This window comes from Eschrichtius robustus, chromosome 20 (genome assembly GCF_028021215.1).
Source record: "Eschrichtius robustus isolate mEscRob2 chromosome 20, mEscRob2.pri, whole genome shotgun sequence".
Taxonomy (NCBI): domain Eukaryota; kingdom Metazoa; phylum Chordata; class Mammalia; order Artiodactyla; family Eschrichtiidae; genus Eschrichtius; species Eschrichtius robustus.
Genome location: NC_090843.1, coordinates 54,860,355 through 54,886,115, shown reverse-complemented (window position 1 = coordinate 54,886,115; position 25,761 = coordinate 54,860,355). Strand labels below are relative to the sequence as shown.

The 25,761-nt window shown below is 54.8% G+C and overlaps 3 protein-coding genes across 4 annotated transcripts; 1 reads left to right on the top strand and 2 right to left on the bottom strand.

Annotated features, from left to right (window-relative positions):
• Window positions 1-1,500, bottom strand: EMC6 (ER membrane protein complex subunit 6). Its single transcript, XM_068529524.1, has 2 exons — window positions 766-1,500; window positions 1-578 (listed from the first exon to the last, which is right to left on the bottom strand). The coding sequence occupies exon 2, from the start codon at window positions 528-530 to the stop codon at window positions 198-200; it is 333 nt and encodes a 110-aa protein (XP_068385625.1). The 5' UTR covers window positions 531-578; window positions 766-1,500; the 3' UTR covers window positions 1-197.
• On the top strand, window positions 1,064-6,033 carry TAX1BP3 (Tax1 binding protein 3). Its single transcript, XM_068529523.1, has 4 exons — window positions 1,064-1,182; window positions 4,175-4,294; window positions 4,697-4,774; window positions 5,066-6,033. The coding sequence occupies exons 1-4, from the start codon at window positions 1,144-1,146 to the stop codon at window positions 5,201-5,203; spliced, it is 375 nt and encodes a 124-aa protein (XP_068385624.1). The 5' UTR covers window positions 1,064-1,143; the 3' UTR covers window positions 5,204-6,033.
• A 954-nt stretch (window positions 6,034-6,987) lies between these two features.
• On the bottom strand, window positions 6,988-25,748 carry CTNS (cystinosin, lysosomal cystine transporter). Of its 2 annotated transcripts, none has more exons than XM_068529521.1 (11): window positions 25,489-25,748; window positions 22,643-22,722; window positions 18,495-18,573; window positions 17,228-17,312; window positions 13,159-13,262; window positions 12,910-13,041; window positions 12,105-12,204; window positions 11,895-12,014; window positions 10,665-10,835; window positions 8,712-8,829; window positions 6,988-8,517 (listed from the first exon to the last, which is right to left on the bottom strand). In XM_068529521.1, exons 2-11 carry the CDS (start codon window positions 22,701-22,703, stop codon window positions 8,321-8,323), a joined length of 1,167 nt encoding a protein of 388 aa, XP_068385622.1. In that variant the 5' UTR covers window positions 22,704-22,722; window positions 25,489-25,748; the 3' UTR covers window positions 6,988-8,320. The 2 variants fall into 2 exon arrangements, with proteins under 2 accessions (XP_068385622.1, XP_068385623.1); XM_068529522.1 differs by having other exon boundaries at window positions 6,988-8,441; window positions 25,489-25,739.
• Between the last annotated feature and the right edge of the window lie 13 nt (window positions 25,749-25,761).

Sequence of the window (25,761 nt, the reverse complement as noted above, 5' to 3'; positions counted from 1 at the left end):
AAGGGTCTCACGCTTCATTTAATCTGAAGAACAGTACAGGCTCTTCGTCTTAAGATATAAATTATTTATAACGTTACAGGACAAGCGGCGACTCCAACAATTTAAAAACTAGGTAAGTCTACCTGGTGTTAATTTCTGGCAACAGTCCTCCCAATCTGTTTTTTTTTTTTTTTAAAAAAGTCATCCCTGCCCACGTTTCAGTAGACGTGCACCATGCCGTAGAGGAATGTCCAGAACAGGACGTAGGTGAAGAGGCCTCCGATGAGACCTCCTGTAAAGAGAGGTCTTCGGGACTTAAAATATTTGTTCCACCTCCTTCCCGCCTTGAGAATTAAGAGCAGGGAGAGCAGGATGGAGGCGAGCAGGTAGAAGATGAAGCCGTAGAGGCCGGTGAGGCCGAGGATGCCGGCCGTGGCCCCTGACAGCGCCGACACCGAGGTCCGGCAGTAATCCAGGACGGCGGCGTTGCCCCGCACAGCGGCCTCGCTGATGAACGGCGGCCCCTCCCGCTTGGCCACCACAGCGGCCATCGCACCCGCCCGGGCTCGGCCTCTGCTTTCTCGTGGAGCAACGCGGGGCTGCGGAAAGAACCAAGTTACAGGTGGCGCCCGGAGCGTGGCGAGTTGGGTTCGCGCCGCCCCTCCCCCTGGGGCTGCGGAGACCTCGCACCCCTCAGTCTCGGACCTTCGAAAGACGCTGAAAAGGCTGAGGACTCGGGGTTGCCGGCGGCACATCTGCATTTCCCGCCCAGACTCGCCCAGTTACCTGGAACCCGGCGGCAGACGCAGTAGCTCGACGCTCCCTCAGACAGCCTGTGGTAGGGATTCCCGCGGCGCCATCTTGCACTGGAGGATGCTGGGACGGCCCAGCCTGCGCAGTCGCCAGGAGCTCGCACCCGCCCTCTGGCGCATGCGCCGCGGGTGCCCCGAGCACGCTCCACCCCTCTCTCTGCTTTTCTATGCGCGCGCTGGGACTTCCGAAAGCCCGAGAGCGCTCCGGTCGTTGATTGGCTGGAGCGTCGTTAACTATTCATGAGGGGGCGGGCCGGGCTGGGCGGCCTTTGTTAACCAGAGAGGGCGAGGCCTTGGGGATTTTCGCTGCGGGCTTCACTGAGCGGTGCTTGGTTACCAGATTGGGGTCGAGATGTCCTACGTCCCGGGCCAGCCGGTCACCGCCGTGGTGGTGAGTGGTCTCGCGCGGGCTCCTCCTCGTCTTGGCTTGACCCCACTTTGCAGATAGGTAAACTGACACCCCAAACACGTTGACAAAGCGTCGAGCCCGGGTCTCCTGCAAACTCGCAGCCAGAGCTCCGGTTCCCGCTCTGCCGGAGCGGAGCCGCGGTCTTCCCCAGCCATGCAACAGAGATGGCTGGGACCCAAGCGCCTCCTGAGGAGCCGGGATCGAGGCCAGACCCCGCGCACCAACGCCGCCGCGTTGGGCTCCTCTCAGCCGGCCGGGGCAGGGAAGATTGAGGAGAAAGGCCCCTGCTGTGGGAGTCTGGGAAAGCGCCCACTTCCCGGATCTGTGTCCCCAGCCGGGCAGCCGCGGGTGGCGGGCGCCGGCCCCGACGTCCATGAGTCGCAGCCTCTGGAATGAGGAAGTGCTTCCTCCGCTCCAGCCGGCGCCGCCGCCCAGAGGGAGACTTGCGGGGTGGAGGTGGTCGGGGCCAACATAGCAGCCCCTCCCCCCTCCCCTGCAGCCTTTCCTTCTCGGACCCATCGCCCCCCGGTCCAGAGTGAAGCCTCATACAACTGGTTCGATCCTGCTCCGAACGTTCCCTGGAACCCCAGCCCTTGGGGCAAAGTCCAGGTCCCCTACCTGGCACTTGGGGCCTGAGGAGACCCTTTGGGGTCAGCTCAGGCCCCTGTCTCCTCCCTTGGCTGGTCTTGGGTGCCAAGTGCTATTAGAACAGGCAAAGGGAGGCTGGGACATTAGACCCAGATGCCAATGCCACAGCTGGATGGGGCCTGGAGGCCCACTCTGTGGCTGAGGTGGGGAAATTGAGTCCCAGAGAGAAGTCTGGTCATGCTCAGTCGTGTGAAGAAGCCCTCAGGAAGGAGCCAGGTCTCTGAGAAGAAATGCCTGCTGGACAGGGCACGGGTCAGGTGGAAGTCCCAGTCCTGGGGCCCTGGGACTGGCTGCAGTATCTCAGATGGGCGTGTTGGGGACTCCTGCAGTCAGGTGGTGTGACCAGGGAGCCACTGATAAAGCTGACACGTGAGGGTCAGCTTAGAGCACCAGCTCAGGCCTGGGCTAGGAGGAGACATTGTTGGACCTGCTGACAGCTGTCTTCAGCTTCACCCTGGCTGCACCAGCCTGCCTTCTCCAGCTCTCTAGCTGCCCCAGAGAGAAGGGGTCAGGTTTGCTCCTTAGCTGGAAAAAAGGGGTGCAGGTGGGGAACCAGAGAGGGGTAGTAACCTGCCTGACCTCACCCAGCAAGTCAGTGACAGGGCCTTGTCTCCCAGTCCTAGAGCCTGTACTTCTTTCTGATCTTAAGGGTGAGTCAAAGGTGCGCAAAGGTGTGTGTCAGAGGAGGCAGAGGCAGGCCTGGAGGAGCGCACACGTTTGCGCATGAGGACCTAGGTCCAGTGGGCCTCAGGTGTCACGCTTCCCGCAACCCCCTTACTGCAGGTCATGACTGGTCCCTGGGCCTTCCTCAAAACTCTAGGACCATGACCTTCCAATTCTTCTCACACTAGGAACATGTCTGAATACGGTGGGTGGGGTCTGGCCTCTCCCTCTTGTGTCTTGGATTGGGGATGGGGGTGGAAGAGGCGCTCCTCCCTACCCTGTGCCCTCTCCCATGTAGTTAACATTTTGAGAATGTTAAAACTATTTTGGCCTCTCCTCTGAACTCTGGCTCCATAGACCGGTCTACCTTCTGAACACCTGCCTGGATGGCTCCTGGCTCTCCAGCTCAACATGCTCCTTCTCCTCTCGGGTCCCCATCTGGGAGATGGTTGTGTTCAGCCAGGCCAGGTGGCCAGCCAGGAGCTCGCCTTGGCTCCTTTCGGCCATGAACAGCCTGGAGTCTGTTGATCTCACTTCCTAAGTAGCTCATGTCCCCTGGCCTCCACATCCCACCTCTGTGAGACATCTGTTCCCCTACCGACTGCCTGAGTGGTCATTCTAGCATCACACCTGACCGTGATCTACCATCAGGCCCGACCCCAGCCCTACTCCCCAATTTCTGAGAGCTCCAGTGGGCCTAGCATCAAGGTCAGGTGGCCAAAATCCTGGTCAGCCCAATGCCTGGTGCTCCTTTGTGAAGCCCCTCAAGTCCAGATCAAGTCACCGTTTGCTTTGTGTTTTTCTTCTGTTAAAACTGTCAACTTTCGGGGTGGGGCAATCGGTCTGGCTCCCAGCATCTGGTGACTGGAGGGTGGCTGCTGAGGGCTTTGAAAGGAGCTTGGCACAGATGGGGACCGCAACCTCAGAGTATGGTGGGAGAGCCCTAGGCCCCTCCTCCACCTCCTCCACTGCACAAGAGCAGGGCCTGGGGCTTAGGGAGACGCCCCCTCCCTCTGGGCCAGTCTCCTGGGCCTGCACTCCCCGGCCTTCCTGACCTGGGCTCAGCCTCATCTCACCTCCCAGTTCGGGTCCTGTGCTGTACACTCCAGTCTCATGGATATGTATCCATAGCACCTTCAAGCCTCTGCTCCTGTTCCTTTGGCCATGACAGCCCTTCCTCCTTTCTGTGCAAGTTTGATCTCTGCTTTTCCCGAGCATCTCTGGGCTTGCCCTGACAGGGCCGGCTCAGCAATCTGAGCTGCCTCAGCAGTGTGCCTGCATTTTTTTTCAGGGCCTGACCTCTCCTGCCCTGTGTGGTCCCTCACCTGGGACAAAGGCCCTCCTTCAGAGCAGCCAAAGCACCCTGGCTCTTGGGCCAGGAGGGGCTTAGCATGTGTTGAGAAGGCTGGTGCCTGAGACAGAGGAAGCTGGGAGAGGTTGGGACTGAGGGTTGTGTGGGTGCGTTGATGTGGCTGAGTTATGAGTCTCAACCCCCCAGCCTCCCAGGCTGGTGACCAGCTGGATTCCTGCAGGAGGCCCTGGGCCCCATCCCCGTGGCATGGCTCTGAGCCTACCCAGCCGCCTGAGGCTGCTGCGGGGGACACAGACCACACATTTGCTCTCCATACCCACTCATCCCCAACTCGCTTTTTATCTTTGCCAGCAAAGAGTTGAAATTCACAAGTTGCGTCAAGGTGAGAACTTAATCCTGGGCTTCAGCATTGGAGGTGGAATTGACCAGGATCCCTCCCAGAATCCTTTCTCAGAAGATAAGACGGACAAGGTAAGGAGGACTAGGGTCTGGGGACCTCTCTGTGGGGCACAGAGGCCTGAGATGGTGGGTCTCTGCTTCCTGGGCCTTTGTGGAAGGAGCAGACCTCCTCTCTCTCAAACGGTCCTCTCTAAGGTCCAAGAAATGATCTGGTGCGAATAAGTAGGGGTGGGCCTCCCAGCCATCCCAGCACTAGGAAGGCCTACTCAGACACAGCCCAGGAGGCTAGCAGCAGGGGCTGTAGCTTCCATGGGGCTACTCTACTTCCCCCTTGGCTGTTCAACACAGCTTGTGCTGGGGGATACTGGGTGCGGGACAGACAGACGGCTAGGAGTATGCCATGCTGGACTTTGCTCTGTGGATAAGAGGCCAGTCCAGTGAACCCAGTGCTTGACTTGGGCTGTCTGTTTCCAGGGCATTTACGTCACACGGGTATCCGAAGGAGGCCCTGCGGAAATTGCTGGGCTGCAGATTGGGGACAAGATCATGCAGGTAACAGATGTCCCAAAGGAAGAAAAACAAGGTTTGGGCCAGAGGGTCTAAAGCACTTGGGGGTGGTGGGGCTGCCCCTGCCTGCCTCCCTGGGCACCTGGGAGAATAACCGAAGTCGTTTTGGAGCCCATACTGGCGTCGCCCCCAGAGGAAGCTGGCTCTCCGCTGTGTGTGCGTGAGGTGGTGCTTGGCATCCCCAGCTTGCGAGACCCAGGCCTCCCAAAGCCCGTCCAACTTTCAGATCCCAGAAGGCAGCGAGCTGAGGGGGGCTGTGTTCTCTCCCTGGGCCAGGTGAACGGCTGGGACATGACCATGGTCACACACGACCAGGCCCGGAAGCGGCTCACCAAGCGCTCGGAGGAGGTGGTGCGTCTGCTGGTGACGCGGCAGTCGCTGCAGAAGGCCGTGCAGCAGTCCATGCTGTCCTAGCAGCCGCCAGGGCCCCCGACTCGTGCCTGCCCGCCCTTTGTACGGCGACACCACTTCCACGCTCTGCCCCTCGTCCTGGCTTCTGCTCGTTGCTGGGCCCCCGCCTAGAAGGGCAAGAGCTGGTCCCAGAGGTCTGACCTGCCTTCCCCTCTCCCACCACGGGCCCAAAGCTCTGGGACCAGCTCTCTCCCTTGGACACTGAGGACTGGAAACAAGGGCCTGGAGCCGAGTTGGAGTCAGTCCCCAATCTGTGACCAAGGCTTGGCCCCCAGACCCTGCTGCTGGGCCACAGCAGGCAAGCAGGGGCCCCCCCCTTCCTGAGAGCACCATATAGCTGGGAAACGCAGGGCTGGGCACTGCCCCCGTGTCTTCGCTCCGCAGTGCCTGTGCCCCATGCTTTTCCCTGTGTTTCCCAGCGGGGACTCGACTCACTGCCAGAGACGCTACGAAAGTTTGTCCGGATGGAAGCCAGGCAGGCTCGCAGTTCACCCCGTTGCACTACCGCCCCCGCAAGGGGGTACGGGCCTCCCCAGGGTTCACCTGCTTACAGGATTCAGATGAGGTTTGAGGCTGACACTTCAGGGCAGTTCTCAGGATTCCCATTTTCCTCTATGCCTTTGGGTTTAACCTTTGTATTTTTTTAATCACAACTTTGATACAAAGCGTTCTTATCTTACTCTTTGAAGATGCCAGTTCAACTGTCGAATTCGGCTAATTCACATCTGGGGATTACTCTTAGCAAGGGAACCAGCCTTGCTTTGGTTACTGTGGAAATGGGGCAGTAGGAAGCCACCCCACGTCTTGTGCCCAATAAACAGTGCTGGAATTCATTCATCAGAGGTCTTTGCTGAGACATGAGGTAGGGATATTTGGGGGTGAATTGTGAGAGAGCTTTGGTTGTAAGGCTGGCTGACTTGGCCCCTGCTGCTCTGGACAAAGCCCAACTAACCCCAAGGCCACTGATGCTGTGCTTGACCAGGGCCGCCCCCGTGGGAATGTCTGGGAGTACTTTCACTGGAGCTGGGCCAGGAACCCCCAACTTCCCTCGCGTAACCTAGCCTCAGCTCCTATTGGGGAGGGACCTCATGGACACCAAGGGAGAACATCCACCGGCTAAGACTCTTAAGAGCATTCAGTTTAGCACAGCCAGGGATGCAGCCCCAAGTGTTTCCAGGGGCTGTGATCTGAGGAAATGGGGGTGAGCTGGGGAGCACTGAGGCCTTTGCTTGGCCCAGCACTGGCTGCATTACCAGCTCTGGGAATTGTTGCCACTCATGGACCCACCTAGCACTGCCAAGGCAAATTTTTGCAATCTCCCATATTTAAAGTGTGGTACCCAATCACAGACTGGGTGGCCCAAATAAAACAGGCGTGTGGGCTTGGTCAAGCTGCAGTTTTCTGCTTTAGGGAAACAAGATCCTAAGTTTTTTGATACTTATACCTGGCTAGAGGATCTGGAAGACTTCCTCCCCCACCCTTCCCCCACGTGCCCTTAAAGACCTCATCCAACCCGTGCTCACAACCACAGCCTGAGTGCCATGCCCTTGGTAACACAGACAGGGTCCCTGTGGGACCTACCTGGCCCTGAGCAGGTAGGCATCTTGTGCCACCCAACAGAGCTCCCCTGATGAAATGCCGGGTCGGCACACAGCCACCTTGGAATCAGCGAACTTCGAAATCCCACGCATTTCCTTACACGAGTGACTGAGGCTGTCTCCCTAAGCCCCAAGGACTTGGTTCTGAAGCCAACAGCCCTGCCTCCTGCATCTGGCAAATGCTCAGTGTGCAAAGGAAATGAATCAGGTTTAATTAAGGACAGAGGCCCCTCATGTTGATCTCGTGGTTAACTATGACAGTGGATTGACAAGCTCATGGCATGTACAAGGCACGTCCTGGGACCCTCCCCTCCCCTCCTCCAAAGGAAGGACAACTGCTTGGTGTGGGAAAGGAGGGGCTTTGGGATCAGGTTGGGCCCACGAGGATTGTGTGAGGTGGTCTTAAGTCCTTATCTGAGGCTCCTGAACAGCCACAAATTGGTGAGTCTCAGGTAGGGGTCTGGGGAAAGTGAGGGAAGGGGGCCTGCCCTCCCCATTAGGGGAGCTGTTTTCACCACCTGGCAAGTCTAACAGGCATCTAAGGCACAGACTGGTGTGTGTGTGTGTCCTGTACTCCAGACGGAGGGTAAGGAGCAGTTGGAGGGGCTTGGGGCCTGACTATGGGTAAGTGGAGATAGGCAGAAGCAGAAGAAAGTAAGCCACTCACTTCCAGAACATCCCTATGAAAAATCCAAAAGGGTCGTTAGTGTGATAAGGATCCAGAGAGTGTTGGATGTGAGCCGGGTTCTGAACCAACCTGTTGGGTACCTCAAGGCTCAGAAATACTGTTTCTTTACCAGAGCCTGGCCTGGGCCACCTGTGATTGCAGTCGTGGAAGTGGATTTACGTAGAATGAGTGTCAGGACAGTGAGCGCTCAGAGAATGCAGCCTTCAGAGGAGGGACCCCAAGGCCTAACCCCAAAGTCCTAGTCCCCCTGCCACCAGCACCAGCAACTTGGGTCTATTGGCCACGGCACCTGGCTGCTTGGTCTCTGAACACAGCAGTGGCAGCAAAGCGCCCTTGGCTCTCCCAGCTGCAAGGTCAGTCCTTCACGCTGCTCCCAGAAACACTGGTTGCTTGGGGCGAGGCCTTTGGCTCCAAGCTCAGTGCTCAATCCTGCCTGGGACGGCTGCCAGAAGCCCTGTGTGCTGCCCGAAGCCTTGAAGGAAATAGAGATGCAGCATCAAGATGCAGGAGGGCCAGATGCCTGGCCAGCAAGGCCTAGGAGGGGCTGAGACCTCTGGGGAGTCTGGGAGGGGCCGCCAGTGGCCTGGCTGTTAATCTCCGCACACAGTCAGGTGCCTATCCCAGAGGTAGGTTCCTCCCTGGCCTGGAAGAGTCCTGGACGAAGGCAGGCTGGTTCAAGTTTAAGGAGTTTGGCCCTGAGGAAGAGAGCGCTTCTCCACATGGAGCCAGCCCGCCACTCCAGACGGCTTCTTCAGCCTTCCTGGTGGAAACTTGCCCACCAGGGCCCAGGGCCTGGGCTGTTTCCGCTGGGTCCCTAGGAGCTAGTTCAGCTGGTCATACCCTGGTTTCTTTCTGTACAAGCAGAAATGCTGGATGAAGAAGACAACATCGAAGAAGATGGAGAAGATGCCGAGGCCAAACTTGGTCGGGTCTCCAAAGATCAGCGTCCACTGGTCTGTTAGCAGCCAGAAGGGATGGGATTGGTTTTGATTTTAGGTTGGCAGCTCCTGAAGCAGCTGGAGCACGTGGGGCTGCGGGGGGACGGGGGTGCTCATCGGCCCAGGAAACCACAAATCCTCTAGCTGCCAAAGCCCCGAGGTGAGCCTCACCTTGGGGGCTGGGACTGGCTAGGATTCCCCGAGTCGGGGAGGGGTGGTTTCCGGGAAGCCCGGCCCCGCCCTGTGCCTCTAGCCCGCCAAGTGGGCGGGCCTGCCGGCTGACTCACCGTTGTTGTAGGACTGGAGGGACATCTGCAGGAGGCTGAAGCTGCCCCCAGTGAAGTCCAGAAGCACGTTGCCAATGCTCCAGCCCTCGGTGCTTTTGTAGTAAAAGTTCAAGTAGGCCTGGGCCAGACAGACGGAGGGCGGTGAGGGGGCTGAGTGGCGGCCTCCTGCACCTCGTGACCACCACTCCAAACAAGAGCGGCTCTCATTCCTCCCACTCATGCGCTTGGACCTCAGCTCCAAAAACACAGCGAATGACCTCTGGGCTCCGACAAGCCTCGGCTGAGGGCATGGTCTGGGCGGGTCCTGGGGTGGCTGAGGGCACGGTCTGGGCGGGTCCTGGGGTGGCTGAAGGCACGGTCTGGGCGGGTCCTGGGGTCGCATCTGCGTGCTCGGCAGAGCCCTCCTCCTCCTTCCCTCGCACCTCCCAACCCCGGCAGAGGGATGGGGAGCTGCTGCCCTCCATCCTCTTCAGCCCTCCCTATCCTGGCTTTCCAGCAACTCTGAGTTTTCTACTCACCTTCAAATGGAGAATCTCCCCAAACTCAGCCTGGACTGAATTCATGTTGTGCTTATGAACATGGCCTGGGAGTCCGATGGCCTGGTTTGGAATCCCAGCTCCACCATCGGAGGAGCTATGTTACCCTGGGAGAGTTACTTGAGTTCTCCCAGCCTTAGTCTCCCCATCTGCAGAGTGGACTTAACTCCCTCCTCAGCCCTGGTTGGGCTCTGGGGCCTCCACCTCGGGCTTCCCAGGTCCAGCCCACTTGCACATCGCCCCTCTTCCTGCTGCCAGCGCCCTCTGGGCTTCTCTGACCGTTGACCTCCCTTCCCACCACCCAGGGGGACGGCTTGGCCTCTGTAGTGGTCTTCTCCCAGTTAGCCAGCCACCTGTCAGTTCCCCTTCTTTGCCCTCTCCCACCCTCTTCTGTATTTGCTGCCACCTCTCCAGTCCTGGAAGGTTCCAAACATCTCAAACTGGGGCTCCTGCCTCCCAGGTTTCCCAGGCCCGAGCTTCCCACGCTCAGGGACTGAGGCCCCACTTCCCCCAAAGCCTCCCCCCGACTCTGAAGCCGCCTTCCTAAGCACCCCGGGACCTGGCCCCGCCTTCCTGGCTGCACAGTGCTCGGCCGGCAAGGTCTTCTCTGCCTGTGCCTTTGTGCAGGCTGCCCCGGCCTGGGGCGCCCCTTCTCTCTTGTCCACAGAACCGAGTCCTGCTCATCCTTAAGCGGATGGCTCTGTCTCCCTGCCCTCCAGAGTACTGGCCCTGACTCTGGCCAAAATGCTCTCCTTCCTGGGCCCATGCAACACAAGGTTCCCTGTACTGGGAAGGCGAGTTAAACGTGAGGGCCTAGATGCAGCCTGCAGTTGGCAGTTCTTCTACACCTGACCCTCTCCCGGGCCATTCCGCCTGCGGGGCAAGCTGTGTTTGACTATTAAGCTGTGTCTGACCCAGCTCTGAATAGGACTGTTTGAGTACTCGAGGGAGGGTGCTGAGGGCTCACAACGAGGACCCTGAATGGTGGTGGGCTCCCCCCTCCCACCTCATCTTCCTGCTGTGGCTCGTCAGGGTCATCAGTTGGTGGTAACGGGTGGCAGTGGTAGGGTGGGGGGCAAAGCTTAAGTCATTAGAAAGGTGGGGCTGGAGAGAGATGGGAGTGACCTGCACGACCCTTGACTCTCAGAGCTGAGTGTGAGTCAGAGAAGCGGCCACTGACTTCCCTGTGGGATTCCCAGCCCCTGGGAAGAGCAGGTAGTGGTCACAGCCGGTTTTCTGTGAGGCCCTACTCCTGCTGGGCTTGCCGGCCTCCTCCCTGTAGCTTTCCATCCACATCTCACCCCGGCCAGAAGCTGCCCCAAGGGAGCCGGGTCCAGGGTCTGTGTCTCACCCCTCTCATGCTAACGGCCAGACCCTGGTGGTACCTGTGGAAAAGGCGGGCAGACCCTGGAGGTACCTGTGGAAAATACTTGACCAGCGTCACCGCCAGCTTGATGTAGGAGAAGCAGAAGAGAAACTGCAGCCACGTGGTGGCCCTGACCGCGGCCATGATCAGGGCGATGAGTGTGAAGAGCCAGGAGAGCACGAGGAAGCTGATGGCCAGCCAGGACACCCGCTGGTTGCCTCGCTGAGGATGAGACGGGGAAGGGGAAGGGGTGGGTGGGGTGCAGAGAGCCCAGCACCAACCACACCTTGTCACTATCAGGGTCTCTGGTTCCATCCTCTTGGACTTGAAGAGCCCGTTTGCTTCTTGTTCCCATGTTGCAGAGCGGGGTCCCTCAGAGCCCACCAGGAGTGAAGGGTGCTGGGGACATGGCCCCCATCACGCTGGAGGCCTGGCACCTCATCTCGGCCCAGGCTCCTTCCACGACCCGAGGGAGCCTGATTGGCTCTGGAATCTCTTTCCCAAAAGCAACCCTCCCTCATCTAACCTTCTCAGCAAAGGGTAAGAAAACCTAGAAGATTCGTGAAGGTGGGGGCCAAGCAGCTCTGGCTGGCCTGGTGTGTGGGAAGAGAACTCCCCAGGGGAAGTGGTGCACCCACAGGGAAGTGAAAGGAAACGGTAGCATCAGCGATGCCCTGAAATACGCACTAACGAACGACGTCCTTCCCTGCTGAGACAGCAGACGGCCCTCCAGCAACACAGCTGGGCCCGGGCTCCTCAGCCCGGCCCCCAGAGCCCCCCAGGACCTCTCCTGCTCCCTCCACTGCCACCCTGGCCACCCCCACCTGCTCACGGTCCCCCTCGCTGCTCCCTGGCCTTCACGGTTCTGTCCGCCGGCTGGGGTGCCCCACCTGGCCCTCTTCCCCATCGCCATGGGAACTTCATTCATCCCACAGACCACAACTCAGTGCCCTCTTTCCCCCTCCTCCCTGGCTGAGTCGTGGGGCCCACGAGCTGCCTGTGCTCTCCCTGCCCGCTCAGCTCTCAGCCTGCTGGGTCATCACTGCCTCCCTCTGTGTCCCTCACCCCAGACCTGGGGCGGCCTGAGGACTTGGGCTTACGGGGTGTTCCCTGTGCCCAGCATGGGGTCTGGATAATAGGCCAGCAGATGTGAGTGAACGGACACATTTCCCTTCTGGGGGTTTCCATGTCTCCTGTGAAACGGCAGGTATGGGCAGCACGTGCTGCTGGGTGTTGGCCTGGGCAGCGCAGGCTGCGGCGGGTGCCAGGGTCACTGCTCACCTCGTACAGGAAGCACTGCACCATGATAACCAGGGTGAGGGCGACCGCGTGCAGGCTGAAGAAGACGTCATTACTGTCCACGGGGTTCACGCCATTGGGGTATTTGAGGAGAAACTGCTCCTGTTTGGGAGTGGGGAGAAGCTGGGGGGTGAGGGGTGGCCAGACCACCGGACAGCTCTGCCTGGGTTCCGGGGGCGAGCAGGGCCGTACCTTGATGGAGGGCACCCAGAGGAGGCCGATGTTGAACACGCTGTAGGCCACGAAGCCCATCAGGTTCAGGGCCACGAAGTCAAAGCTCAGACCCACGACACTGAGGAGGGGGCGGGGGGACGGGGAGACAAAGCAGAGCAGGGGGTGAGACTGGGGGCCGCCGGGGGCTGGAGGGGACAGAGCTCCCAGCACACAGGAAGGAGGGCCTGGCTCCCTCAAGGAGCGCACAGTCCTCAGGTCCCTTTCCATGCCACCCCCAATGCCACCGAACCCCACCCTCCTGGGATTGTCTGGAGGCTTCCTGCAGAGAGGAAGCGCCTCCCTCCCTGGTTCCCAGCTCAGCAGCCCCTCAGAGGCCCGCGTTCCTTGGTGGCCTAGGTGTCCTTGGTGCATGAAGCCTGGGCCCTTGTCTTTAAAATCAAGGTGGGCCAGCTTTCGTCTCCGAGGCCGAAGGATCCAACTCCTGCACTGGGGCACAACTTGACACAAATTCCTCCAGGGCTGCGTGGACCAGGAGCACAGCAGATTCAGGTGGGCTCCTCCCACCCAGCCCCTTCTCCGCTTCAACCGAGAAGCCCCATTTTGTTGCTTTTGCAGGGAGGGGCTGAATTGCACAAGAGACCAAATGCCCAGCACTGCAAGTCCTACACAGGCGCTTAGAACTTTCACATCAGACCACTTTTAAGAGAGGACAGGAAGAAAGAAGAGCAGAGGGGTAAGTCAGAACCCAGGCTGCCCACAGCCTCGTTGGAATGCCCGTCCTACTGGACCCAGGTGAAGCTGCACGTGAAGCTCCATAGGTTACCTTTTCCGCCTCCAGTTGGTGATCACCTGCGGGTAGAAGGAGATGGACCAGGCCACAAAGTAGATCCAGCCGATCACCTGGTTTATGATGCTGACGACATTGCTGTGGATCACGGAGAAGCGTATCCTTGGGCTGGAGAGAATGTGGGGACCGGGATGAGCTGGGGCTGGACTTCTGGAGGAAACCCCACGTGCCAGCACCATCCCCCTTCTCATCATTTAGGGCCCACGTGGGCGGAGGCCGGCCTACCTGGTCTGGTTGGAGTGATTTCCGTGCAGATAAGTGGTAACTTGTCCAACATTTTGAGACGTCACTTGAAAAGAGGAATTTGTCACGCCGGGAGGGACCACAACCTGTTAGGAAAACTGAATCAGGTCCAGCACCCCGTAGTTACTGGGACCCCAGCTCCAGGCCATGCACTAGGGAATGGAGGGACAGGTCACACACAGCCCCTGCCTTCTAGGAGCTTCCTAACAGGAAGGAGAAATGTTGGACTAATCAGCCAGCTGGAACCCCCACACATCAGTGTCAGACTTTCTGAGCAGGAGGGCCCTGCCCTCAGGCCCTCCCCTGGCTTATCTCTGAGGGATGGTGGGAGGGCCCTCTTCATCTCACTAGCCATTCGATCTCAGGCAAGTTATTTGAGCTTCGATCTTGGTTTGCTTATCTGTAAAAGGGGATAACACAAGTGTCTACCTTACAGGGTTGCTCTGAACGACATAACGTCCATAAAGCTTACGGCACCGAGCCTGACACGCAGCAAGCTGTGAAGTGTTTACCATCACTACTACCCTACGATGACTGCTACTACCTCTACTTCCGTTACTACGGACTGCTCTTCCAGATCCACAGAGGGATGTCTGCCCCACGCCCAGCCTGGCTGCCAAGCGACAAAACAGAAGAGGTGCACACACCAGACGCCCGGCACGGAGAACATCCTTACCCTCATTTCTGCCCAATTTCATCGAAAGCTCTGCTCCAAGGAACAGTATTTGGAGGCCTACCTGCAACTTCTGACCTCCCAATCATGCTTCCTGATGCTCTCAAATCCCGAGTGTGGCAGGGAGCGGGTTACACCTTCACTGAACCACACTGTGCCCCTGCCCCCATCTCTTTGTTCCCTGGATGATGCTTCAGGCCCCGCCTTCCACCCATGTTGTGGGCACCGTGAGGATGCGGCTCACTGGACTGCAGTGGCTTCTTCAGGGACCCTTGAACACTGTCTTTCTGCTCTTATCCCTAGAAATCAGGGGGCTTTGGCAGGACAATTGAAATGGTGTAAGTGGCTGCTGCAAAGCCTGGGATCCAATTCGTGGCCAATGTCTTGTGAGCTACATCTTCATGACACGTACTACTCTTGGCTCTTTTACTTTCCCATCCTCATTTGTTCTTATTTTTAGCAGATTTTCCTGGCAACTGTTGTTTGCATATTTCTAAGTGGCCACCAGGTCCCTTCTAGAACTAGGTAAGAGGAAAATCTTCCAATTGGAAATTAACTGATACAAGGCAGAATGAAATCATAACAATTGCTTTTAATTTTTGTATTAATTAATTTTTATTTTTGGCTGCGTTGGGTCTTCGTTGCTGCACGTGGGCTTTCTCTAGTTGTGTCGACGGGCTTCTCATTGTGGTGGCTTCTCTTGTTGCAGAGCACGGGTTCTAGGCATGCAGGCTCAGTAGTTGTGGCGCATGGGCTTAGTTGCTCTGTGGCATGTGGGATCTTCCTGGACCAGGGCTCGAACCCGTGTCCCCTGCATTGGCAGGCGGATTCCTAACCACTGCTCCACCAGGGAAGTCCTGCTTTTAATTTTTTTAATCAATAAACTTTATCTTTTAGAGCAGTTTTAGGTCCACAGCAAAATGTATTGCTATCTTTTTTCTGAGTGCTTTCTTTCTATGTGCCACCTGCAATCCTAGACATTTCATACTTGCTAGTGCTTTTAATCCTCACAGCCCTGTCAAGGAGACATTATTAACCTTCTGTCCACAGATGAGGAAACTGAGATGTGTCGGGGTGATGTACCTCACCTGTGGCTCACAGGGCAGGCTCCTAGGCCGCCTGCCTGACCCCCAAGTTCTACCCAGTGGTTTCCAAAGGCACAGGGGGTAGACAGGAGTAGTTAGAGAAAGGGATGGGTCAGGGAGGCATGAGCCTGGAAGAGTGGGTTGGTGCCCAGATAGGTCATTCTACAAACGGATCTGCCATTAAGCTAAAAAAAATAAAAATAAAAAAACTGAACTAGGGACTTTCCTGGTGGCACAGTGGTTAAGAACCTGCTAACGCAGGAGACATGGGTTCGAACCCTGGTCCGGGAAGATCCCACATGCCATGGAGCAACTAAGCCCGTTCACCGCAAGTACTGAGCCTGCGCTCTAGAGCCCGCGCGCCACAACTACTGAAGCCCGCGTGCCTAGCGCCCGTTCTCCACAACAAGAGAAGCCACCGCAATGAGAAGCCCGCACACCACAACGAAGAGTAGCCCCCGCTTGCCACAACTAGGGAAAGCCCGTGCACAGCAACGAAGACCCAACGCAGCCAAAAATAAATAAATAAATAAATAAAATTAAATAAAATTCTTAAAAAAAAATTGAACTATAACATATGTGCAGAAAAGTGCACCCAGCACCCAGATCAAGAAATGGAACATTTCCAGACCCCAGAAGCCGTGTTCTGTTCCCTTTTGGTCACCGCTGATCCCAAAAGGAAACTACTTTTTTTTTTTTTTTTTTTTTTTTACTATAGGAGTATTTTATTTATTTATTTATTTGTACAGCAGGTTCTTATTAGTTATCTATTTTATACATATTAGTGTGTACATGTCAATCCCAATTCATCCCCCCACCCCCGCTTTCCCCCCTTGGTGTCCATATGTTTATTCTCTACATGTGTGTCTCTATTTCTGCCTTGCAAACCAGTTGGGAAACCACTCTTCTAACACCATAGATTTGCTTTGTCTGTGTTTGCACTTTACACACAAAGAATCATACAGTCCAGGCTTTTTTTTTTTTTTTTTGGCTTAATGTTATGCTTGACTTTCACTTATTTTTAAAAGATTAATCTTTCCCTTAGATGTTTGGCCCTTAAACTAAGTGATCAGCGTCCATTCCTCAGAGTCTAAATTTGATCTGTGGATCAAGCCAGACCTCTGAGGGCTAAGTACCACAACCTGCTCTTAGAACCAACGGCTTTTCTTACCCTGCAGCAGGCCTCACACCCCGGGGCAGGAGGGGGAAGTTGTGGGAAATGGCCCTGTCTATGAGATGAGACTTCCCTCTCACTCAGGTCCTTTAGGTAGATGCTCTTTAACTGATCATGAGTCAATACTGTTTGCTTGCTAGAGGGCTCAGAGCTGATTTGCAGCTCATTTCTACGACCACACAGGGCCTCATGCTGAACCTCACCGCTATCAATTTCATCCCTGTGTTCATCTGGTCTGGTTTATTTTTTTCCCCTACTGATTTGTTTTAAAATCAGGTTGATTGGTAATTGGCTCAAAACCTTGGTAAGGTGGAAGCAGGGTATGTATTAACAGATAAATGTATAAAGACTATAAATAGTCATCACTATTATATCAGACAGCCTCTGGCACTGGTTTTTGGAAATAACACTCATCCAATGGGATCTCAGAACAGTGCTTTGCAAACTTTAATGTGGACCCAAATCATCTGGGGAATCTTGCTTATATGCAGATTTTTAATCAGTAGGTCTGGGATAGGGCATTTCTAAAAAGTTTTAGCGGGGAGGGATAAATTAGGAGTTTGGGATTAACATATACACACTATTATATATAAAATAGATAACCAACAAGGACCTACTGTGTAACACAGGGAATTACATTCAATATTTTGTAATAACCTATAAGGGAAAAGAATCTGAAAAAGTATACATAAAAAAATATATATACATATGTGTATGTATAACTGAATCACTTTGCTGTACACCTGAAACTAATATAACATTGTAAATCAACTATACTTCAATTAAAAAGAAAAGATTTTAAAGCAGAGACAATGCTTCTAGTCCGTGGACACTCTTTGAGCAGCAATGTCTTAAAAAACCATATTAAGAATTTCTTCTACATTCTCAGAACCATTTCTGCCTCAGATTTCTTACCATTACCTTCCTAATTCCATCTACATAGCATAAAACGTCCATCCTCAAAGAGACTAACAAAGCCCAAATCTGAGATTTCTAGAATAACAGGAGAGGGGCAGCCCACGGTATAAAAACAAGGTGGCCTATTTACACAAGCACTTAGTTAAAATGTGTTTTGTTATCCAGTAATTTTCTGCCCGTCAGTTATGATTCCTTACTTACTTCACCAGGGAGCTGAAGGATAGTAACGTTTTTTGAACGAAATGTGATTTCAAATGTGATCACCAAGGTTGCATTTAAAGGACGCCTGTGGAGGACAAGAGTCTGGTTACTGCTGAGAAGTTGTACTCTGTGAGATCTCAACCAGCCCTCTGGATTTCACAGCAGGCCTGTCATTTCTCAAGCAATTAGGGTGAGGCACTGCTATGTGCTTGGCCCTGGGGGGTTGAGAGGTGGGGTCCCTGTGGCCAGTGAGAACACGAGGTGGGAAACTGGCGGTGAATGCCACATGAGGTGTCCAGAGGCCGACAGGACCATGGCATCTGCTCTGGTGGGAAAGGCTTCTGAGAAGGGTCAGGTAGCAGGAAGCAGCATCCCCAGAAAGCAGTGAGATACGTCTGAGTGGGAGCAGCCCACAGGGACCTCAAGTCTGGGCTTAGAGGCCTGGAGTTAATTCGGAAGGCGGTGGAAAGCCGCTTAAGGATTCTGCAGAGGGGAGAGTTGTGCTGAGGGCGTGATGTGTCAGATTTACAAGGTGTCGATGTGCGGAAGTGGCAGGATCTGGGGATGGAATGCGGGTCTGTTAGGGAGTCTTGGTCCCAAAGCTTTGGTTTGAGATCAGACATCCCAGGAGAGGTGAGGAAAAGGGAGAAGGGTAAAGAGAAGAAAGTAACAGCGTTCCAGATCTTCATCTTGGGGAATCCTCATGGCTGGGAGGCAAGAGTTGGGCAAAGCAGGGAAGGATACAGAGGAGGTAGGCTCTCTGGCACGGTCTGGACTAGGTCGGCGCCCTCGTGCGGGAACCAGCAGAGAGCAGCTAGAGAGACTCTCAGACAAGGCTGAGCAGGAGGGCTGCACAGTGGGATCCACCCAATGCAGTTGGATGTGATCTCAGAAGCACTGCCAAGCAACTTCGCTCCTTGGCCCCAACCTTCAGGGCTCTCTTCAAATACTTCGAACCTTGGAAAGGACCACTTGGAAGTCTGGCATCAACTGCTGGTCACTCAAGGACTCTTCTCAGCTGGGGAAAAGGCTCACGTGTCATCCTCCTCCCACTGGAAGCAAGGATTCAGTGGTTGGGGAGAGAGAGGCTTTGGGACCTCGGTCTGCAGCCTAGGGCCGCTGCCTTTCTTTCCCTGGCTTGTCTTAAAAGTGAAGAGGCAAGGGCATCACACTTAAAATATGAACAGACTTGAGCCGGGGGTCAGCCCTGACCCAGCTGTGGGGCAAACGAGCTGGGCTGAGGACAAAGCTGGGCCTGGGAACTTACGGGAGGGAGATGCTGACATTGGTGGAGCTTCCATTTTCCAGCTTCACGGTGGGAGGAACAGAGAAGTTGACCGTGGACTCTGGAACGACCCAAATCAGTGGCATGAGTCGTGAGGTCAGAGAACTCAGCCCCACTGAGACGCTGGGTGGAGGGCCCCTGACACTTGAACTTGTGAAGTCTGATTTATAACCACTTCTATTCCCTAGGCAAAGACTCTGAGATTCTGAGGGGCTGAGTGAGTGACGGGCCTGGAAATGCCCTTGTTATGCTCTTTCCCCTCCTGCCGCCAGAAACAGAGGGAGACACAGGCCTGAGCAGGAGATGCTGTAGCTTCCTCCTCCCCCACCGATGAGCTCTGAGGGTCTGTAGGAGTCACCCAGAAATAGAAACCATGGAGCCCAAAACCTGGTCCCAGTTTTTGGCCCAACTGGCCCAAAGGAAATCAAGCCACAATCTGGGACTGGAACACGTGGGCTTAAACCACCTCTTCAGATGGAAAGCACAATGGTTTCCTCTGTTCATGGAGCTAAACTGGCCCTGCAGAACCGGTCCTGTCCCTTCCTGTAGTCTCAGAGAGACACCTGGGGCCCAGCTAACCTGTTTCTAAAGAACTGCCTTTGGGCTCCTGTACAAACCCAGCTCACCCCATTCATTGATCCCCTTCCGGAGGCTGACTCTGCTGGGGACTCGGGAGAGACTGGTGAACAGTACACAGTTTCACTATTGCAGATTTCTTCTTGGCATTAAGATGCTAACGCAGGAGGTAGACAGATAGGCCTCGGGGGGTGAGGGAGGAAGGTTTGGGAAGTCAAACACTCCAGGGCAACTTGGCCACAGACCAGGAGTGAGTTAGCTTCTCTCTGACCTCTTCCTGTGTTCTCTGGGCGGCCCCCGCGCCCCAGGTGTTCTCAATGCCCCAGGCACGCGTCTACTTCACCTCCCTCACCTGAGGGCCTTCGCAGCATAAGGTGTGATCATGAATCTAGACTGGGCTGGGAAGGGGGTCCACAGGGGAAAGCAGGTGCTCAGTTTGATGAAGATGGTCCTTGTCAGGGTAGGGGCTACAGGTGGGGCCCAGGTCTCCTTCTCCCTCCAGGTCTCCCCAGACCCCTCAAAGGCAGAGACGAAGAACTGAAATTTTAGATGCTCAGGTTGGAAGGAAACTTAAAAGTTCCCTAATTCAACCTCCACTGTCTGAGCCCCTTCTCAGTACTCCTCCCTAGCAGTTTCTCTTCCTCTGTCCGGACACCTCGGCGGGAGCAGGGGAGGGGAGGGGGGCGCGGAGAGTAACCTCATCTCCTCCAAGGGAACCTGCCAGCCTGAAACTTGCACTCCGGGGCCTGGCTCTGTGACCGGGGACCTCAGACCCTACCTGAGCCGCCTTGTCCAGGCTGGCCTGCAGGTGGATGCAGATGCAGGCTCCAGCCCTTGCCTGCGAGTCTCCAAGCTGATTCCCACAGTCCGTTGCAGTCCCCACCCTGGCCCTTGGGAGGCCAAGCTGCTCAGAGCAGAGAAGGATGGTCCCCGCCCTCCACCCCCCCCTTAGGTGTATCCTTGGGGCCTGGAGGCAGCTCTGCCCCTCCTAGTTCACACTCACCCTTCTCATACCAGCCCGAGGCTCTGTTCTGGGCTGCACAGCTGAGGTAGGAGGACTTAAAGGTCCCTGCTATTACTTTCTACCTAGAGCCTGAGGACCACATCAGATAAGCAAGACCCCGCCCAGGACAGGGATACTGAAAGTGATGCCAGGTAGCCACCCACATTCTGGGTCCCTGGGGCTCTGCTGGGACTGTGGTCAGGGTGAGTGGGAGATCCGCATGGCCTTGACTCTTCCAGACTTTGCATTTCAAAAGAGGAGGTTGTGAGCTCTCAGAGAACCAGGTCAGCATTCAACCACTTCCCCTCACTTAGCCCCAAGGAAGATGGCAGCACTCAGCAGCTGTGTGACCGAGAGTAAGGTACTTAACCTCACTGAGCCTCCACTTCCTCACCTGTGAAATGGAGAGCACAGCACTACCTCCCTCCCAGGGGCACTGTGAAGATAAAGCGTGGTGAAGTCTGTGATGCAATTTCCACACAGCTTGAGTGCGAAATAATTGCTGGTGACTATTCTTATCACCATGTAAACCCTGCAGGACATTTCTAAGCCCAAGATGGGAGGCAGTTAGGAAGCTGGCATCATATCATATCCTGGGAAAGCATGTTTTAAAGTTTGCCCCAGGGCAGGAGTCTCTGGACACCACATCCGAATAACCAAATGAGTTTTGGTGAGACTACCTGAAGGTTCCCCCAAGGAGAGTCTTTGAATTTTAAAAACTAATCCTTATTGGCACATCTCCCACTATGCCTCCCACCCCACACCAGCCACTCTGCTGTACTGTGAACTCCCATTCTCTAATTACTGCAACAGTGAGAGACGGGCAACGTGATCCCTATTTCGGATAGAAGAAAGTGGAGAATCCCATGAGGACAAGTGTCCTGCTCACACAGCTCAGAAACGGTAGAGGCAAGATTTAAACCTAGACCGGCCTGGTCCAGAGCGCAAGTCCTTGCCACTAGGTGGCAGCACCTCAAGAGTCCACCCAAAGAAGTCAGGGGCAAAAAACTCTGAAGGCAAATGATCTCATCATTGGTCCTCTATTACCACTCCCGAAAGCAGAGACAAGACAGGCACAGCACAATGAGGTCAGAAACCTAATTCCAGTTACTTGATTTTATGGTGGCTCCGACTATTCTCTTATGACATTCAGGAAGAAGGGCAAAGTGATACAATGGAGCAGGGGTCCTATTCGGGTCCCATCCTTGTTACTTTGTAGCTGTGTGACTTTGGGAGAGACTTCTACCCTCTCTGGGCCTAAGTCAGCCCTCTGTATAATCGAGTGGTGGCAGTTGGATTTGTTCTTCTTTCCTAGGGCAATGCATTAGCATGACTAATAGAGCTTTATTTAAAGCGGGCCAAGTGTACACACTTTTGGGCCTTAGTCCCAGACAATATGATCCGGCAGGTCTGGAGTGGGGCTCTGGCATTCGTACGGAAGAACACCGGACTCCATGGTGTTCTTTCTTTCTTGGAAGAAACCTCTTCTTTCTCGGAAATTGCTTACCCACAAGGTGTGACTACAAGGTGACATGGCTGATTGTTTAACAAACTTGGAAGAGCTGATCAGATGACCTGTGTTTTCTCAGAGACTCAAGAGGCCAAATAACTGGAGCAGTGCACCCACTGAGCGTGGCTCTTGGGAAGCTTTGGCAAGGTTTGCATAGTTTGTATAAGGTTAATTTGGAAACTTTAATTGGGGGTTTTAAGATGTATTTGATTTGTTTTTGGCTGCGCTGCAAGGCTTGTGGGATCTTAGTTCCCTGACCAGGGATTGAACCTGGGCCAGTGAAAGCAGTGAAAGCACCGAGTCTTAACCACTGGACTGCCAGGGGATTCCCAAGATGTATTTGATTTTTGACAACAGCCAGATGATCAAAATAATGGGCCTGGTGTCCTTGGAGGCTCTACACAGCTTTTCGTGGAAGGAATTTCAGCAATGTTTGGGCAGTGGAGAATTGATGGAATGATATAGGCCTCTAAGGGCCCTGCTCTGAAGGTCAAGCCTCACAAGGATGCACAAACCCTGACGTGTTTTTCGACAACCAGCCTGAATTCTGTGAGGCCCCTAGCCCTGCTTCACCCTGGTTCCTCGGTCCCTGTCTAAGGGAAGAGCTTTCTCATCGTACCAGGGGATGCCGGGCCGGCTCCTCAGGTGTCTACGGCTTGGCAGAACCAGGTGCAACAAGGTGACCACCTCACCTGCTTCTGCAGCATCTCCCAGGACCCATAACTCCCTCCGTGAGGTCCACAGGGTGGGAACACAAGCTCTTCTCTACAGATATTATCCCAGATTTTCGGAGCTCCACAGTTTGATGTTGGTGATACAGAAAAGGGAATAGGGGCCCCGGGGCAGAAGGCTAATTATCTGTGGAACCATCTGGCTCCCTGTAAAACTCCTCGACTCCAGACCTCGGTCTGCTCCACTCACTGGGTACCCACCTAGCCAAGGGGCAGGCAGACACATGCAATCTGGATGGTCCTGAACTTTTGGCGGCAAACAAGTCAGGCTACTTACTCCATTTCCCTCTTTATCCATTTCTAAACTTACCACATTTCTCTATGAGCTTCAGGGGAAAAAGGATAAAAATAACCAGCCACCTCCTTATCATGTTCCTCGATTTCAATGAACTAGGAAGAAAAACAAACAGCAAGAGAAGTTCAGGTTAAAGTTGGATTAGCTCAGCAACAAGAGGACAATAAGCCACCTGGAACCATGGCACAGACAGTTCATAAGGGACTTTCACTTCACACCTGTGACTTCAATGGGCTTTGTATCACCAGCTTGGAGAAGGGGACCCCAGGGAGGACTTATCTTTCTTTGACATGTGGGGAAATGGGCTCAGAGAGGCTAAGTGGGTTGTGTAAGGTCCCACCCTGAGGAAGTGGACAAATGCTGAATTTTTCCCTCTTCAACTGCTTTGTGCAACCTAGTAAACAGAAAGAAAGAATGCAGCCTTATTGGCTGGGGGTTCTTTTTTCCAGAAGATATTAAAACTGTGGTCAGATATTTGACTTCGTGAACCTATAAACCTTAAGGAAATTAACTTCATTTCCTGTCCTGGGGTAAGCGTCTATGGGTTAATGCCACCAACCGACCCTTGATTAGGACTTTTTTGTGTGACAAGTGTCACTTCTCTGGGACCAGCAGGGATCATTTACAAAGGGGACCCAGTGTGGGACAAGCCCCAGATCAGCCCCGTAGCAGCTCATTGGTTAAGTGAAGGAGATGGGTTGCTGCGTACCCATAACCCCCACGCACAACAGGTGAACCAAGGGTCAAGATGGGGCAGGTGAGCGTAAATATCTGTAACTTGGTTTCCACATGCTGCTTCAGTGTACAGTGCTCTGCCCCGCCACCTGTGACAGCCTCTGGGGATTCCTGCAAACTGTTGGAGAGCCATGAGAGGTCTGTGTGGAAACATCCCTGCCCCCGCTCTGGTTTCAGTTTCCCCAAAAGGCCTCAAGAACCCTCCTGATACTCCCCTTCCTCAAAAAAGTCTCCCTGACTGCTTCAACCTGCCTGACCTCCACTGCCCCTCCTTCTCCTCCAGGGGCCTCTCTGCCTGCTGCAGCTCCCCCGATCATTGGGTCTTATCTCAGGAGCTTTCCCACCTGCCAGCACCCATCTCCCCACTCTCTGGCCTCCTCTGGGGGCCTTGCCCTTGGCGCTGTATCCCTGTGCTCTCTGCCCCTCTGCTTTCTGTACCCTGACCTGCGGGAAATTGCTCTCCTGTGTATGTGGAATGACCCCCCTCTCATTCTTGCCACTCTCCGCTCTTCACACTTGCTGATGTCCTCAAGCTCAGGATTCACTTTGTTCCCCAGGGCAGAGTCTGGGTTTTCCTTGAGAACTCAGGCGCAGAATCAGGCCTAACCGGCTCCTCTCTCATTCCACAAGATTGGAATGTAGACTGAGGAACTCAAACTCTTGGACAGCAGAAGTTCCCTGGTCCCAGACGCTGACACACTTTGGAGGAAAGACATTAGGACAGATATAATGAACTTGAGAGATATGTGCTCGATTACAATGTTTCAAAAAGATCAGGTTAAAATTATACACAGGGACTTCCCTAGTGGTCCAGTGGGTAAGACTGCGCACTCCCAATGCAGGGGGCCCGGGTTTGATCCCTGGCAGGGGAACTAGATTCCGCATGCACGCTGCAACTAACAGTCCACATGCCGCAACTAAAGATCCCGCGTGCCACAACTAAGACCTGGCACAGCATGCATGCATGCATAAATAAATAAATAAAATATTAAAAATTATAATTATACACAAAAACTAGTGTTTTGTGAATGCTACGAGGTAGAAATGGAGAATTTCACCACAGTAGGCTCTGTCTGGCATGCTGCTCTTCCTGTGTAAGTTCTATTGATATACTCTAGGCCTCACTCAGATGCCACCTGCTTCAAGAAGCCTCCCACTCCCAATCCCCTCCCAGGGGCAACCTGGGGTCAGGGGTTTCCTGTGATAGCTCCACTTGGTCAGGTATCCAGTTAATCCTGTCACCCGTTGTACAACCTGGAACTCCCTGGATCTTCTTCTCTTGGAGAAGTAAAACAGATAGTGGCAAGGAATGTGTGCCCTGGAGAGTGACTGCACAGGTTTGAACCTGAGCTCCCCATTTATTAGCTGTGTGACTCTGGGGTGCTGCTTAACCTCCTCAAGCTCCAATTTCCTAAAGTGAAAACAGAGACAGTGGGAACTAAATCATAGGACCTAAATGAAATGACACGTTAAGCAGGATTTGTGGTCCTTTTATCAGCAGTATTAAAATTTCAAGGGGAAGGGGTTGGTAAGAAAGAAAGGTGGAGAAACAATGATGTAAAGGAAATACAACTGTTGCCTAGGGCACTTAGCAGGCTCTCACGAAGCCTAGGTTGTAATTTTCCTCAACATTGTTGAAAAAGGCAGGCCCCAGTAGTCCTCCCTTCCTCCAGCTTGAAAGGCCCGGAGGGCGGGGCCGGGTCTCGTCCTGCCCACTCCCCCGTAGCCCAGCCCGGCGCTCAGCACCCCAAAAGGAGTTCCTGACGTGGTCCTCTCAGTGTCTCCCCTCTGCCAAGCCATCTGCAAACTCTGCGACCCAGATTCAGGCAGCAACTAAGCAGAAAGCGGGGAAGGGACGCTAACTTGCACTGGAATAGAGCCTCCCACACCACCTCGGCAGCCCGGTGTCCCCTGCCTCCACTCACTACCACCCGAGCCCTTCAACCCGGGGGCTGTCCGGTGCCTCGAGGCCGGGACTAGTGGCCGGGGAAGGAACCCTGGCGCGGCTGAGGGAGGCTGGATGCGCGGCAGGCTGCCGAACTGACTTGCCGTGCCAGTCTCTAGGCCTCAGGGGGTCCGCCTGGGAAATGAGGCGGGGAGGCTGTCGGAGCCGCGTCGGCTCTCACCTGAGGTCCTCTAGGCTCAGGGGACCGACCAGACGGAACGCAGGAGCCGCTTCGGACTGTACCACCTTCCTCCGGCCGGCTTGACTTAATATGGGGCGGACCAGAAGTCACCTGACTCGAGCCACCTGATCCGCGGCGTACAGGTCTCGGCGCGATGCACCCTGGGAGCTGTAGTTTTCCCGCGTCTCAGCAAGACAGTTTGGGGCTGGGGAGGAGCGGAGGGTCTCAGGCAACTTGGCAGGCATGGGGGCTCGGATATGTGGGAGGGTTAAG

Coding starts and splice junctions, on each gene's coding strand:
- EMC6 (XM_068529524.1), bottom strand. CDS start 530: ATGGCCGCTGTGGTGGCCAAGCGGGAGGGGCCGCCGTTCATCAGCGAG.
- TAX1BP3 (XM_068529523.1), top strand. CDS start 1,144: ATGTCCTACGTCCCGGGCCAGCCGGTCACCGCCGTGGTG. Junction 1,183..4,174: donor AGCCGGTCACCGCCGTGGTG/GTGAGTGGTCTC, acceptor TATCTTTGCCAG/CAAAGAGTTGAAATTCACAA. Junction 4,295..4,696: donor CAGAAGATAAGACGGACAAG/GTAAGGAGGACT, acceptor GTCTGTTTCCAG/GGCATTTACGTCACACGGGT.
- CTNS (XM_068529521.1), bottom strand. CDS start 22,703: ATGATAAGGAGGTGGCTGGTTATTTTTATCCTTTTTCCCCTGAAGCTC. Junction 12,205..12,909: donor ACCAACTGGAGGCGGAAAAG/GTAACCTATGGA, acceptor CCCCCTCCTCAG/TGTCGTGGGTCTGAGCTTTG. Junction 12,015..12,104: donor TCTGGGTGCCCTCCATCAAG/GTACGGCCCTGC, acceptor ACTCCCAAACAG/GAGCAGTTTCTCCTCAAATA.